The 17,224-nt window shown below is 33.5% G+C and overlaps 1 protein-coding gene across 4 annotated transcripts in view; it reads right to left on the reverse strand.

Annotated features, from left to right (window-relative positions):
* The window catches only part of LOC145279612 (choline transporter-like protein 1), a 141,575-nt gene that overhangs the window by 58,452 nt on the left and 65,899 nt on the right, over positions 1-17,224 (reverse strand). For all 4 annotated transcript variants that reach the window (XM_080130806.1, XM_080130807.1, XM_080130808.1 and 1 more), the window contains 4 exons: positions 16,766-16,874; positions 12,885-12,996; positions 8,451-8,498; positions 3,188-3,259 (listed from right to left, as the gene is read on the reverse strand). In XM_080130806.1, coding sequence (XP_079986932.1) covers positions 3,188-3,259; positions 8,451-8,498; positions 12,885-12,996; positions 16,766-16,874 — 341 coding nt within the window. The remainder of the gene's footprint in view (positions 1-3,187; positions 3,260-8,450; positions 8,499-12,884; positions 12,997-16,765; positions 16,875-17,224) is intronic.

A 17,224-nucleotide genomic window follows, 5' to 3' on the forward strand; every position in this document is an offset into this window, starting at 1 on the left:
TAGAGTGGGGGAAATTTCTCACAGTGGATTCAGCTAGACGGGTGTTTTTCGTGAAAGATTGGCGAGGGGGGACCAGAGATTGGAGTTCAGGCGAGCACCTGCCATGGAAATAACGATAAAACAAGGATAGGCTCGCAACGTCTCTTCTGTGGGAGAGAGGTTGCAGGGTAGAGAAAAGGGCATCCCCCACTAATCCACGAAGTCTATCTTTTCTAGCTTGTCCAATTAGAAGCCAACTCTCATACACGTGACCGAGCTTATAAAAGGTTAAATCAAGCGCTCGAGCTAGCAACATCTCCACATGGGACGCCACACAACCCTACCCGGCCTTCGGACCCAGCGTTTGAATAAGACAGAATACAAATAATTCAGTATGGCACCCGAACTTCAATATGGCATATAAATGATCTCTCATCTTCCAACAGCGCTATCTTTTAATCCAGACACATGGTCGCACGTTTCTACTACAAACGTACACACACATGAACTATTTTCTCTTACAACAGGCCTGTCTAAATAATTCATCAATATCTCTACATAATAACTTTTCCCACTACTAACTTTTTCTCTCTACAAACCTACTAACGAAGATGACCAATAAAACTGTTATTTAATGTTAAAATGAGACTTCTTGTCTTGCCTTCATTTCTACATTTTGGTGACCACAACGAGACAGCAAACACAGGCCGTTCATCGACACCATTGCTACTATAAATGGTAACTACCTTACATGGCAACCCCCACGAGGGCATCTCACCATATATGTAAATCTAAATTTAAATAGTGTTGCTTTAGAATAAATGGCCCATGGTAACTATCAGTTTATTGCATTGAAACATCAGTTCTCAATGAATATTAAAGTTAAGCAAAACTGAGCCTGGTTAGTACCTAGATGGGTGAGAGCGTGAAAATACCAGTTTTCAGAAACTAAAATAATCCAATTAAAGTGTATAAATGAGTATCAACCTATCTGGAGATAAAATCTAGGCAGACTACTCACACACCCAGACACATATCTCATACTAGTTGCACGCTTGCTTTCTTCATCTGTCTGCTAATTTGCTTTTATCATTGTTTGAAATAATGGATTAATTAGGACTCCCACAAAAAAGTGATAAGCAAAAAATGTTTATATTCATTAGGATTATAATAATTTAAATGTAAAACGAATAATTGTAGAGAATGAAATCATTTTAAAACAAAAATTAACAATCACAGGGACACACGACCTCTACGTTTGTTTAATAAAAATTTTGTAAATAATTCATATATCCCCCCTCTTTTCTTAAAATAAATATTCTCTATATTAAAACTCGACCTTGTGACCCGGTGTCGACGTGAAAGCTTCACTTTCATTTTACTAATTTTTAAGGGGTCTTTGACACCTATTTAATCCCCATTGTCAGTTAAATAAATATTCTTTAAATAAGTAATACGAATATGTCTTTTCTTTATGTTTTCTAAATTTTAACAATTTATGTCCTTTTTAAAGTAAAAAAAAATCTCTCTCTTCTCAGTCAGCTTAATATTATATTTTCAATAAATAAAAGGAATGTTTAAACCTTTTTATTTAACTTATTTATTGTTAAGATTTAAAATGGTTTCAAAATAATTGGTCAATTTCTTTGTACTATAAAAATAATTGTCAGCTGAACATTCTTTAACTGATTAAAACAAATCTTAAAACGAAAAAATGCTTTTCTTTTGTCATTGCATCTTTCAAAAAGGTGGAAAATGGATGATAATAAACGTACAGACATGCATTGCGTTGCATTGTAGATAGACGTACGACGAATGACAGTGACATCAACTAGAATGATAGTTTGATATGAACGAACTCGGGTGGTCGCAGTTTGGGGAAACAGATTGATTCATAATGTGAAACATAACAGACTCAACCTGTAAAGATCAAATTCAAAGTCTAAGGTTTAATAGGTTAGACATACAGAAATTAATGTAACAGATGTTGAATTAACAAAGAACGAAAGATTTAGAATCAGTTTGAGTTGAGAGCCTTCAGATAAACTATATCACCAATTAAGATGCTGTAATACTTTTTTGTAATGTGGAAATCACCAAACTAAAAGTGATTATTTCCTTATTCCATGGAGTTTCAATCTCAAATATTGAGCATTTTCATCTGGTTATAATTGTCCTATAAATATTAGTATTAAAATTTATATATCCTCTTTAAGTTTTCTAAATTCTTCATTTTGTAAATTAGGATTTCTCAATTATGCATACATATGTGTGTGTGTGTGTGTGTGTGTGTGTGTGTGTGTGTGTGTCCATCTAATTAAGTAGTTAATAATAAAATTTCAGTTTCTCTCTATTTTATAAGTGAATTTTCTTATTCTTGTAAAACATTTCTTTCCATAACAAATACTAAAAACTCTCAGAGACGTCTGACAGTGATATAAACGAAGAGTACCAAAAAAGTCTAGTCGTGCAAAAAGAGTCCATTACGTCCAAGGATGGAATACTGCTGCCATATCTGGGCAGGAGCTGCTAAAAACAGCCTATCCTGCCTTGACAGAGTACAAAATAGACTTCGTGGCTTAGTGGGGGGGTGCCCTTTTCTCTACCCTGCAACCTCTCTCCCACAGAAGAGACGTTGCGAGCCTATCCTTGTTTTATCGTTATTTCCATGGCAGGTGCTCGTCTGAGCTCCAATCTCTGGTCCCCCCCTCGCCAATCCTTCACGAAAAACACCCATCTAGCTGAATCCACTGTGAGAAATTTCCCCCACTCTTTATCTGTGCCTAAATCAAAACGTAGATTCCATGAACAAAGCTTCTTTCTTAGAACTGCACGCCTGTGGAACTCTGTTCGGTCTGCCTGCTTCCCACCGGACTACAACTTGGATGTCTTCAAGTCCAACATTAACAAATTCCTAATGAACCGCCCTTTTAAGTAAACACTTCATTAAATCTCCACACCAACGTACTGTACTTGCAATAACCCTTATCTCTGAGTGGCTTCCGGGCCTTGATAAGTGGTGACCACCGTGTAAAAAAAAAAAAAAAAAAAAAAAAAAACACAGAAATATTAAGCTTTAACAACTTTTTAGTAACGTAAAATGCATGGACATAAAATTGCCTTAGCATTTTATTATATAGTTTTATTCATTTATTCATTTTAAATTTTCAAGATTACCTAACTAGTCAGAACCAATATTGATACTCACCCAAACTGGTTGCAGAAAAAGAAGAGGCATTGACCCAAGAGATTTTCCTGCTTCCTTGAACAACTGAACCACCTTCAAATGAATCCAAAACATTTATTATAACTAACAGAATGTTAATATTTTACAACATATCTTTTTCAATTTATTCAATACATATTTAAATTGCTTAACTTTTTTTGTTTTAATCTTATGTGGAGTAAATGGCTAGAGTGTTTGTTAATGTTTTGTGAATTTGGAGTTCAAATTTTGGTCAAATTCTTCCAATGGCTCGAAAATGATACTCGAACCTACCTTGATAAAACACTGAACATTATAAGATGTAGGTCAAGGGTAAGTGAAATAATCCAGAAGTAAGTAAAATAATCCAGAGAAAATAGTGGCAATCTCCCTTATATCTCGGTTTAGTAAACAATAAAAATCGAGCCTTAGGGTCTCCCTCGAGTATGGTCCAACTACTTTACTTTGTAAAGATTCCTTTATATTAAATATTTAGCTCTTTGAAAAATTTTATTCTCCAGTGTGGCTTTGGGAAGACCCACTCCATTTTATGTTCTTATGCTCTTTGTTTTCTGTGAACATATTAGCTCAAATAAATTCTTATAATGATTTAATTGATCATACAACACTTTGCACTGAAAGCATTTTTTCAACATCCAAATCACACCACGTGATTCTAACAACACAATTGGTGTTCAGTGATATAATAAATAATACATATATTATATATAATATAAATAATATTATATATATATATATATATATATATATATATATATATATATATATATATATATATAGTAATTTATAAAATATATATGGCGATTAAGCTACATTGAATATTCGGCGTTTCATCCACTCTAGGATTCCTCAGGCTTAAACTTAAAGTTTACGCATAAATCTATACTTTCGTATATTAATTTTATGTGAGTAAATGAAGTAGTTATATATATATATATATATATATATATATATATATATATATATATATATATATATATAAAATATTATACAATTGGCTTTATAGTATATTTAAGAGAGAAAAAGGAAAAATTGAGGGAAAGATAGTCTCTATTGAATGGAAAGATCATTTCCTTACATGGTATTTTTTTTTTCCTTGGCATGTATTTGCCACTGGACCTTAATTGCATAAGGAACTTTTATTTATATTAATTTTATCGTTCAATGATCTTAGTCCTTTGAGTATCAACTTCTATCAGCACTTCTGTTATGAAAGGCAAAGCACACAAAGGTTCACACGTTGTCGCTGTGTATAAAGACTCTCGTTCCAACATGCATCTGTTTTTTTCTCACATTAAGTTTGTACACACTAGGAAAAGACGACAGGTGAAATGTGCAGGACAGTGGATTTAAGACCCAACTAGGGTAGATGTATGCATGCTCACCCGATTCCCATCATTTTGGAATTTCTCTTTAGCCTATCACCGGTTCTCGTCAGATCACTGAAGTAAAGCAACGTTGGTTAATACTAGATGGATGACCATTTGGGAATTCTAGGTGCTGTATGTACTCTCCGCATATCTCGGCATTTGTTTCCATATATATATATATATATATATATATATATATATATATATATATATATATATATATATATATATATATAATTATTATAAATAATTATTTCCACAGCCAGACAAGTCTACTAACTGAGCAAACATGCCACATACACAAGCAAACCTATTAACTTACACAGATCAAGCAAACTGCAGCGAAAATCCGACATAAAAAGAGAATTATAAATTACTCCCAAACCATAAATAGATTTACTCTTTTAGATGCCTACTCACTAGATGGAATTATAGACAAAATAGCCAAATATTGTACGTTTAGCACTTTGGACTTGAAAAGCGCGTACCATCAGATTGCCATTAGACCTAGAGACAAGCTGTACACAGCTTTTCAGGTGAACAGTCGACTACATCAATTTTGCAGGATTCCTTTTGATGTTACAAAGGATGAGAAACTGGAAAGCACATTTGCATTCATTGTCAGCATCACAGTGTGTGGCTATATAAAAAAGGAATAAGACGAACATCTCAGATGGTTCATGTCCACCGTCGACAAATACAACCTTATCCTTGTATCAGAAGTCTTTGTCTAGTGCAAAGCAACAAAACTTTTTGGTTAAAACATCAATCAGAGGTTCGCTAGTCACAAGTTGAGTAGAGTTTGTTGTTCACAATACGAGATACACGTCGACGTTCTCTATTCGCATGTCTTAAACGCTTCTCCCACTCCTCCCAGCGACTCGCCTTTTATAATGTTTCGGGCACACCCAATTTGCATATACCACACGAGACTGCGTGATCGGAGGCTTTAAAAGACAACAGCCGCCATCTTGGGCCTCTCTTTGTTTTCTTTTTTTTTCTGTCTTACATCCTGCTACCGAGAAAGATTCTCGCCCGTTTCTGAGGTAGGTCCTCTCTATGTCTATCACAATCCTAAACGATGAAAAATGCTCGTTTGGACAAAATAAACCTACTGGAGAATACCATAAGCAAAGGTTTTATAGCACCGGATTCAGATCGATTGAAACCTTTACTCCAGACGCCAGTCCCTCACAATTAGCCTTCCCTTCGACGTGCTATGGGTATGTTTTCTCACTACTCACAATGGATTACATCGTTCTCAGAAAAGATACATTTATTAACACAAGTAGAGACATTTCCTCTGTCCCGTCAAGCTGTTGAGACATTCGAGAGACTGAAAAAGGATATTGTGAAATCAGTAATTACAACAATATTCCTTTGATTGTTGGAACAGGTGCGTCAGACTACTATTGCTGCTTCTTTTAGACAAGCTTGTAGCCTTTTTTTTCAAGGACCCTCTCACGGACTGAACATCAACACCCCAGAATTGAAAAGGCAACCTACGCTATAGCCAAGGCATTAATAAAATGGTGACACTACCTGATCGAACGCCACTTTAAATTTATTACTACCAAAAATCAGTTACTTTTATGTTCAACTCTAAGACTACAAGCAAAATAAAGAATGAGAAAATAGCGAGGTGGAGAACTATCTTGTTTATCTTTTGACATCAGCTATCGACCCGGCAAGGAGAACTTAACAGCAGATACACTGTCAAGAGTATGTTGTACGGCATCAAGCAGGGATGAACTCTAAACGCTACATAACAATCTCTGTCATTCGGGCATTACTCAAATGGTTCATGTTGTGAGATGTAGAAACTTGCCTTTCTCAGTGGAGAAGGTAAAAAGAATTACAACTTCCTGCCGACTGTGTGCAGAAATAAAGCCTCGGTTTTATAAACCCGAAACTGGCGTTTTAATAAAAGCAATGCAACCGTTTGAAAAACTCAATCTTGATTTTAAAGGACTGCTACCAAGCAAAAAAAGGAACCAATATATATTAACTGTTGTCAACGAATATTCATGGTTTCCTTTTGCCTTCCCTTGCTCAGACATATCGACTCCTGCAATTACCTTGTTTGGAGTTCCTGCTTATATACATTCGGACCGAGGGGATTCTTTTATGTCAGAGCAGCTTCGACAATTTCTACAGAAACAAAGAGTAGCTATAAGCCGGACAACTCCCTACAACCTTACAACAAGGGTAACGGCCAATGCGAAAGATATAACGGCATTATTTAGAATATCATTCAATTGGCTGCATCAAATAACGAATGTTATATTAATAATTGGGAAAACCTCCTTCCTGTCGCATTATACACCATTCGATCCTTATAGTGTACCACCACGAATGCTACCCACATGAAAGTTTTTACCTTTTCAACGGCTGAGTTTGGTGGAAGCTTCGCTTTCATCTTAGCTCTTTCAACCCAGGACTGTGTTTCTGAGATGACATGCACATTACACCAAGAACAATCCCTTAGTGGATGAGGCAGAGCTCATAGAGGTGAACCCCCAGAACATTCTAGTATGACATGCAGATGGTAGAGAGTCTAATGTGTCTCTCAGAGATCTAGCACCTGCCAGAGATTTACCAGGATTGTGGACAGCCCCCGAGGACAGACCAACTCCCATTGACACTGAAGTCCCTCTGAAAGATCATGGCACTGGAATTGCTCCTGGCATGTCGTCTAATAACACTATCTCCATTGGGATTCTGTCAGACACTTCGGATGGACCAACACATGAATCCCTGGCAGATGAAGGACTAGTACCAAAAAAACGTGTTTAAATATTGAAAAGAGAGAAAGTATTAAACACAAAATTCCCATAATCTGAAAACTGTGAGTTCAATCCCTGTGCAGAACAGTAATTTTTTTAATCTTCTACCTGGTTAAGAGTGTGAGATGTGTAAAAAGAAATTTGAAATAAAAATATTTGGTAAATAGTTATAGAATTTCTTCAAATCTAACAAATGTTCCATAAACAACTAATAAATAAATCTTTTTTTTTAAATATCTAATTCACTTTTACAATTCGTTCATGCCATGAAATTTATACACGAATTTGAGATGTGCCACCGTTGATTCAACGAATCACGGATAGTCTAGTTTTATATGAATATGTTTTGTTAATCAATTCAAATTATTTTTTAATATTCATTTTTTTTAAAGCAGCAATCTTTTCGGTTGTTTTACAGATTTCCCTTTTATTAAAGGACATTATATACATATATCTATTAGGTTGGCAACTAAGTTCTTGCCGTTTCTTAAATCTACAAAGCCAAAATAAATAAAATAAATAAAATATAAAAAATAAATTAAATATAACAAATAAATTTTCAAAACACAATATATTAAAAGAAAAAAACGGCAAGAACTTAGTTGCCAACCCACTATATAATACTAAACTTTGTTAGTGTTGCTTGGTTAATTTATTAGATAATTTATTAGTAGAGCTATGACAACAGCATATTCTTTTCATTGTTTTGACTCTCGAGTATATATCCGACACAGACACATTTAATAAACCGAGAACCACATCACTGTATATAAAAGCATATATCAACGGATACATACTCGAGAGTCAAAACAATAAAAAGAATATGCTGTTGTCCTAGCTCTATTTATTAGATAGAGTGTCAAATGAGACAAGAAGGAATGGAAAAAAAGGAAAGAAAAAGAAGGGCGAATGCATTAAACAAAATTCTCATAATCTGAAGGTGTGAGTTCAATTCCTACACATGACAGTACATGTATTTAGTTTGACTTCGATTCAGACAATTAATGGTGTACATTAATGTGCAACGTATTAGCGATAATCCAATGAATCAGAGTAGCAAATAAAAGAGGAAAGTGATAATTGACTCACCAGACAAATCCTTTTGCGTAGCACCAATATAATAAGTAAAAATATCACCTGAAAAAATGTTAAAAATGAATAAATAAATTAGCATAAATATTTCTACTTTTTAATAGACTAGCAGGACTACCCAGCATTGACCAGAGCAAAAGTGCAACATATTTCTATTAAAAATTATGTCAAATCCCTGTTTTCTCCTTTTTCTCCTCACTCCTCTTTTGCTTCTCTGATCAGCCTATTCCTCTCTCTGGAGACACACACACACACACACACACTTTTATAGATTACTCGAAGAAAGAGTCGGCATAAAGGAAATAACTACTGAAAAAAATCAGAGTTACTTCTCTTAGTTAGTATATCAAATATAGCGATATTTGGGCCAGTTTAGGATCAAAGACTGAATAACTTTTTGTTGTTGTTAAAAGAAAGAAGATTACTATTAATAGCATTAAACGTTACCAATTTACGACCCCATTCATTTACTTTTCTGTCAATTATTTTCAATTAATGATCTGACCACAGATACGTCTCACTAAAACATGCAAAAGAGACGTATTATGCACAGAAAAAAATCGACAACTGGTTAGATAAAAAATTCATTATTCCTTTATCTCTTCAAATGAGCCCTCTCAGGAAATAAGGCGATATACCAAACATAAATTTTTATCTTGAAATTGGCCAAAAAGAAAATTTCCATGAAAAATCGTAATTCGTATGATTTTGTCTTGTTGTCGTTGGTTTCCCTGATTATGTAGAAGCAAGTACTCATGGAAAGGATCAAGTGAAGGTTGCTAACATCTCTAGTGAAAATGGTGCTATGGAGTCATCAGTTCGTGTTAGTATCCTATTCACCACCACCCAATATTTTATGATCCAGTGAATGATATTTTGCACAATGATCTTTTTATTTAAACAAGACATGGAAACAAATTAAGTATCAAATGACAATGCAATAATCAGCTTTCTAACTTATGCAATTATGATAGTCTTAATACATTATCATACAATATATATTTTATGGAAATCGATCCAGACAAAGCACGAAGCCATTTGATTTAAGAGGCTAAAAAACAATGCAACTTCAAAGTCAAAAACTAACCAACAATAAATATTACATGGTTAGATTCCAAACCAAAAAACGAAAAAATTTCCCTCTTTATCAGAAACATCGCTTATGGAATGTGAGGATTAAAAGACAAAATAAGAAAAACAACAGTATAAGTATATCTATCTCTACTATTATATAAAAGGAACTCTGTGTGTGTCTGAGAGAGAAAGAGAGAGAGAGAGTATGTGTGTGTGTGTGTGTGTGTGTGTGTGTGTGTGTGTGTGTGTGTGTGTGTGTGTGTGTGCGTGCGTGTGTGTGTGTGTGTGTGTTCCCTATCGATTCAGAAACGGTTGGGCCGATATTTTTAATTTTACACGAATGTACTTGATGGGTGTGTTTTTACATAGTTTTTATATCGAAATGCCTCTGATAAGTATCGAAAATCGATAATCAAAAAAATCCAATTAAAAAAGCAAGTTTGCTTTTGACCAAAGTTAACACTTTTATACAACCTAACATCACATGTGCATTTGAGAAGTTTTATCACTACACCATCAGAGAAGCCTAGTGTATAAAATCAACAGTAGGTTCTTTGATAAGACAGAGGCACATTTGAAATGAATGTTTCTGTTGAGAGCACAACTGAACCATAATACTTGAGTTTTGCATTTGAAAATTTAATTCAAGCCATTATATAAAAATAAGTTTATGACATCAACAATAGATTCTCTACAGTGCAATATAGAATACAATGTATTGTGGACCAAGTCACTGTGGGAAAGGCATGTGAAGCTTCCTTCCGGTACACCACAGTGCGTTACCAATTAGAACAGGCAATCAATTGATTTGATTAAAAATCGATTCTGATGACCATAAAAGTATAAGAGGGTGGAAAATTTGTTGATCTTCATTCAATCCTGGATTACGTCAGGTCTTCTTGCTAATATACAACTATAATCACACTGACACACTGGTTCCTATTAGATTACTGATTAAGCGACATTGAGTCTGACCAGCACAATATGAGAAAACTAAGTGTTGTATGTAAATAAAATCAAATTCAATTTAATCTATAAATCAATTGTATACAAAAATAATTTAAATAAATTGATGCCATTATTTGTTGATTTTATTATTTTCTACGATTTTTTCTCATGGCCGTTAATGATCACCATGGCTTGAATGCCCTGGTGTCAAAATCATCTTTCATTAAGGCTAAGGATATTAGCAGCTGTTTCTTCTTTGAATTGCAAATTTTCTTTAAATTCAACTTATGTATCCGGTCTATCCCATGTTAATTAATTGCTTTCTGTAATCTTATTTCTATAAACCAAGCTAACACATCAAGATCATGTTACGTATATTTATGTATCATAGCAGTATATCTCACTCATGCATTCTTTGTATCCAAAACCTTTGTTACAAAGATCAAAGTTTTGACATGATACTAGTAACGTGTTTATGCATGATTCAAAACACAACATTAAACATATGAAAGTTCTGATTTCAGTAGAACAGCAAAACACTAAAAACCTAACCAGCATTCTTTGTCTCAAACAATGTTATCGCTTTACAATCAAATAACTGATATCGTTTATAATAAAAGAGTTCAAAGTGTTTTCGAAACATGACATCATGATGACCACCATTTTAACAATGAATTATGGTTATTTCTTTCGGTTTCATTCAATTCTTTGTTGCTTAAGCCTTCGTGGACTGGTGGGACCTCAGTAGATCATGTGGCATTAAAAATATTGTGCTATTTATCGAAAAAAAAACACATTCCCTCAGCTTAATTATCAGAGATGAATGGATATTCACAAGTATTAATGGTTTGGGATAATTAATTTCAATGAAATTACAGCAACAAATCGATTAAGATAGGTATCCTAGTCGCAGAGAGAAACATCAGCAACCATCGAGTTAAGGAATCCATAATAATATCAAATTGCACACTGAAATTAATACCCGACTTGAATTAAGTTAATTATCATATATTGAATATCACCCCAATATTAAGATATTATATGGCCTCCTGAAAACTGACAACCCAGACATTCCTATGCACCCCATAATATCTAACATCGGTAACACAAACCATAGCCAATATTCTAATCCCACTAACTAGCACTATCAGTACTGGCAACATAAAACACTCTGGAGACGTAGTAAATAAAATTATTAAAAAAAAACATGAATGTACAAAACAAAATTATACATAGTTTAGACGTAATATTTTTACATACTAATTAGCAAGCCGTTCGGTGTTACCTGGTTATAAAATATGCTTAAATACAATGTTTTATTTATTATTATAGTCAATTCTCTGCTTATTTATTATATGGTACCAATATATTATAGTGATTTCAAACGTTTACAAACAATATATGACTTGGGTGCCATTAGCTAAAATCGAAACCAAAGCATTTAGCTCTCCAGCAGTATTCACTACCATATGACCTAAGGACACATGGATAAAAAAACTTAAAAAAATAACGCAGTTTAGCACATAAATGTATATTTGTGCATGCAGAAAGGATACACATTGAGTCCACTTACGCCTGTCATGTTCCAATTTTTCAATTTTGATCCCTTAGCAGCTTTTTTTACTGGCTAAAACCCAAATCGAATTTGTTCCACTGGTTCGAATCCCCTATATATCAAGTTTCAAGTCTATCGACCAAACATTAACAGAGTAGTTTAGTAGGGACCGCTCTGCATGCACACAAACAAGGTCACTTTTATATATAGAGAGGTGTCCTTGTTAAGAAAATTTAAAATATACTAAATATACACTCCAAAAATATCAACATTGATTTATAGTTTCTTCCCAACATTCTAATAGGAATAATCGGACTTATCACAGACAGAAATTATTTATAATTTAACAATGATCACTAAAAGCAAAATTTATGAGCGCAAATGAACCATAATACTTGATTTTTGCCTTTAAGCTTTGAGGGGAGTAGAAAGCCAACCATATCTGTCCTTTATACAAAGGAGAAATAATTGCAGTTTCCTTTTGGCTAGTTTTTTTTTTTACCTTAACATGTTTTTCTTTATTTTTTAGCTCCTTATATCAAGTGGTTTCATACCTTGTCTGAAGCGATTTCCATTTTTAAACAAATGAAGCCAGAATTTACTTTTTATTACCAAGTTAAATAGATTACAATGGCCGATTTCTGTATGCAATCACTGCCTTTCAAAATTAGGAAGTGGTTTCGAATTATTTAAACAGACAAATAGAAAGTCAATTCTAGTTTTAATTAAAGTTTCAAGGCAAATATTGATTATTGAATGAAATAGATAAAAATTTATTTTATAATTTCTTCATGCTTGGATTTATAATTAATTGTAAAAATATTTTCTTATAAACTATTGGATATGCAACTCACCGTGATAGCTGTCATTGTTATGGAGATGGTTAGCCATGTTTTAGGCTTTTTGAATGTCCCAGGATCTTTATTTGGATCTGGAGGATTCTGTTGGTAATAATTGTAAGTAATCCTATGAAAACAATAATAAAATCAACGGTAAATCTCTTTTTATTACTGATTATAAGAAACTTATAAAAATAACCTCTACACTTTTAGGAGGCAAAATAATAAAATAATTTAAGCTTTCATAGTTTTAGATTTTGCAAACAAACTTCGCGCAAATCTTCCCCATCTTCAAATAATTGTGTGTACAGTTCCCACACTGACAGCAAACTGTGCACTTATTGTCTCTATAAATACACGACCATCCTTATCTATGAAATTCTTTATTTGGCCAATCAACTCTAGTGTTCTGACTTCCTTACTCCTCCCACACTTCTTATAATCCCTCAAAGACTCCTTGCCTTCTTTGAATCTCTTATGACGATTGTTTTTGTTTAAATTTTGTTCCGAGGCCGTTCGAGCAATTATTTGAAAATTCTTGCGTCCGTCTCCGTCGCACGACTCAGGCCCTCTCTCTACTGGCAGAAGAGGTTCATTAATACATTAGACTTTTGGGGTGACGTATGAGAGGATACCATAATTGTATATGTATATATGTGTGTGTTTATACACACACACACACACACACACACACACACACATATATATTTTTTTCTTTTTCATTTCGATACTTTTTTGTGACCAAGAGCGGAATATACAAATTTGAAACATAAAAAACAATAATAAAAATATTAAATACAAAAAGTAACATCGTTTTTGGCCTTCTTCAGATGCTGCACTTCAATTTCTTGTTCTCTGTCAGTGGAGGAGAAATCCTTCACGACTGAGACAATTTTTATTTTTGTTCCTTTTCTCCACGTTAAAAAAAACGACCCTGGTTTCTAACTCTGTCCTGTGGGGAGGCATTGTAAATAGGAACATCGTTTTTCATGCCTCAAAAACCCTCATAACCTTTAAATCAATATATATATATATATATATATATATATATTTCCTGCCCCTTCTCTCTCGTGTATATTTTTTATGCCATCGTACGCCCCTGATGAAGATGGAGAAAGACGTATATCGGGTTAAAAGGAACTCTCTTTTCTATCATTTATTTTAATAATATATTTCTGAATTTCTTTTATTCTTTTTTTTGGGGGGGGGGATTACTCAGACTAGTGTTATTTACACAACGTTTCTGCCAATGTCACCTCCAACCATCTTCGGGTGTATCATGTCAAACTGGGGGAATTTTTTTCAAACGTCTGAAATTTGCACGGAATTTGAAAGAACCCTTCATTTAATCCACAGAAGTAGCATATTCTCGTTCTGTTAATTCAGTAATTCACAATTTTATACTGAGTATTGCCTGCACCGAGGATTGAACCTTCAAACGTTACGAGGACACTGAAGACAAGCAAAAAAATGGTCCGAATAAGCGAAATAATCCAATATTTTAATGCATTTAATTTATTTGCATACTTATAAAAAATAGGATGAAAAATATTTCTGTTTCATTATACCAAAGCTGAGTTAATCAACGTTTGCTTCCCTAAGGCTTTTTTCATGTATATTTTAATCACACAAAATACCTGTTAAAATATTCCTCAGTTTTAGGATTGAGTCATGTTTGGAAAAAAAATCTATTTAATTATACTAATTAGTCATAATCTGAAATTAACTCACCAAATAAACAATATCTTACTAAGTTTCTATCTATCACTTCATCCTCTTTCACTGTATGTTGTTTGACACCTCTGGTCTTATTTACATGATATTTATAACTCTTGCTTCCGTCTATCTCTATTTAATAACTGTCAAAATAATAAAGAAAGGAAAAAATAAAAGATTGGAAGAGGGCATTATAAACAAAAGGGAATATCAACACAGACAGTAATACTATTTAACTTATAGTTGGAGAGGAAGAGGTAGAAAGAGGGAGACATAGCGAGCAGAAAGGGACTAGTTTTGTATTTTGTTTTATTTTTATATTTAACTGGCATTGCAAACTCAGTTTTTCTGATTAAAAAAAACGAACCCAAATTAAATGCTTTTTTTTTTCTAGAGTACAAAGCAAAGATGGTTATGCGTGTGTGTTGTTTGTATATGTACAAAGAATTTCCAGATAATCCAGGGAAATTCGTTTTAACATGGATATGTGGTCCACAAAATGTAGTTAATCTTGAAAAATTTTTAACAAGGGAGTCACTGCTCATCAAGTCCTAAAAACCACTTAAGAATAAAGGTTAGTTAGTGTCTGATGGTCAGTAAGACAACATCGTAATGATGGGTAGTTGTGGAGATTGGATATAGTTTGATTATTTAAGAGGACGACTCAACAAGAACTTGTTTACATTAGACTTAAAACAACCATGGTGCAGCTAACTGGAAAGCAGCCCCACGATATAGAGTTCCAGTACAGTAGTGGTAGGAGAAATTGGTGACAGTTGTTGGAGTTAGACAAGTGATTCTTGTGAATGTTTTGCAAGGAGAGGCTATGAATTGAAGCTCAGTCGAGCATTGGTGGCTAAAGACAGTTGGAATTGGTGAGACTTGTATCGGGATGATTAATTGGAATCAGGAATCGGAAAAATTGGAATTGCTGGGAGTATCAGAATCAATATTGGATTTGGAAAAATTTGTCCCCAATTTCCGATTCCAAAACTGATTCTTTTAAATTTTTTTCAAACTTAATTTTTTATTGCTAGTATTAATGATAAAGTGGTGAATATTGATTGATTTTCACCTACAAGTTAAACGAACATTTACATATAATAATAATGAATTTATGTAAAAATGACACTGAAAAAAATGTCCCAATAAAAATGTCCCAATAAAAATGGCACAAGTGGATGAATAGTAAAAATGGTACAAGCGACAAATATAAATGAAAATCTCACAATAAGTTCATCAAAATTTTGGATATAATACTGTTATAACCCTAGTTAAAAGGTTATAAAGAAAACAGAACACAGGAACAGAGTAGAAAAATGTATTAACAAGACCATACAAAAGTGTTAGTTGTTTGTCTTGCCAATGAACAAGCTCTGTTGCCTCACCGGATCTAGAACCCACATTAATGCCTTGTCTTCCGGTATTTATGCATATGGATTAGTTCATTCGTAGATAATTCCGCCACAACAAATACATAAAGGGAAAACATTAGGAAATCTGTCAAATTAAAAAAAAAAAATGATATCTAAAATTAAAAGTAGATGAGGACTCTCTGCTAAATACTCCCCTACCCCATTCCTGGAAAAATGAGCTACTTTGTTAGGCGATTTTAAAATCGGAATTGATAATTATATCGAAATTAGGAATTCAGAACAGAATCAGTAATTGTATCGGAATTGAAGGAAAATATTGTAATCGTGCAATCACTGTTCCAGATACAAGTGATAGAAAATTGGGAGACAATAAATAAAAAAGTCTAATCCCGCCAAAGAAAAAAAAGGGCTTAAAATCGAGGATGTCTTGGACATCTGTTTAAGATTCACTTGTCATAACAACTTGTGCTTTTTGGTAAAGCAACTTGTTACAATTGATTTTGTATTCTGCCTTCATGAAGAAACGGCGTAAATATCTCCTCCATCCCCCAAAAAAGAAGAGTTTTAATGACGTTTACGCATAAACTATGATTAATTCTTTAAACCAATATATTTAATTACACATGGTTTGGAATAAAATGCTCACAGAGAATTAACGAAATAATTTTCGTAAAAGTTAGGTTTTGACGTTAAACCTTCTGTGTTATTTAACACTAAAGCATAATAGCTATAGCAAGCAAGTCATTATATACAATTAATTTAACACAAGTTGCTATTTTATTTATATATCTCTTAAATACTTACCATGCATATATACAAACGCTACATGTGGCCAAAGGTACGAAAATCACAATTGTCCAGATGATAAAGCCCGCAAAGAAACGTAACAACACACAAAGCACCAATACAACACCTGAAATATAAGTTTTTCATTCGTAAATATTTAATTCATAAGTTTTTCATTCATAAATACTTCATTTTACTTAAGGTGTGTAATCATACGAGGGAAGTTCAATAATTAATGTCCTTCTCCAAATTCATCTACAAGCACTTAATGCGCTCTCATTTCTGGAAAGGTCAAATTAACCTGGTAATCCATCATGCATATGCAAATAATCATGAATGATTGTTTCTATGGACTCTGTACTAATCTGAACCTCTTGGACTACTTTGCGAATAGTCACACGTCAATCTTCCAAAATGTCAGCCTCCTCTTGACCGACATATGCCTCATGAATAATAGAAGGGGGGGGTGACTAGGTC

This window comes from Euprymna scolopes, chromosome 7 (genome assembly GCF_053919585.1).
Source record: "Euprymna scolopes isolate OS-2025 chromosome 7, ASM5391958v1, whole genome shotgun sequence".
NCBI lineage: Eukaryota > Metazoa > Mollusca > Cephalopoda > Sepiida > Sepiolidae > Euprymna > Euprymna scolopes.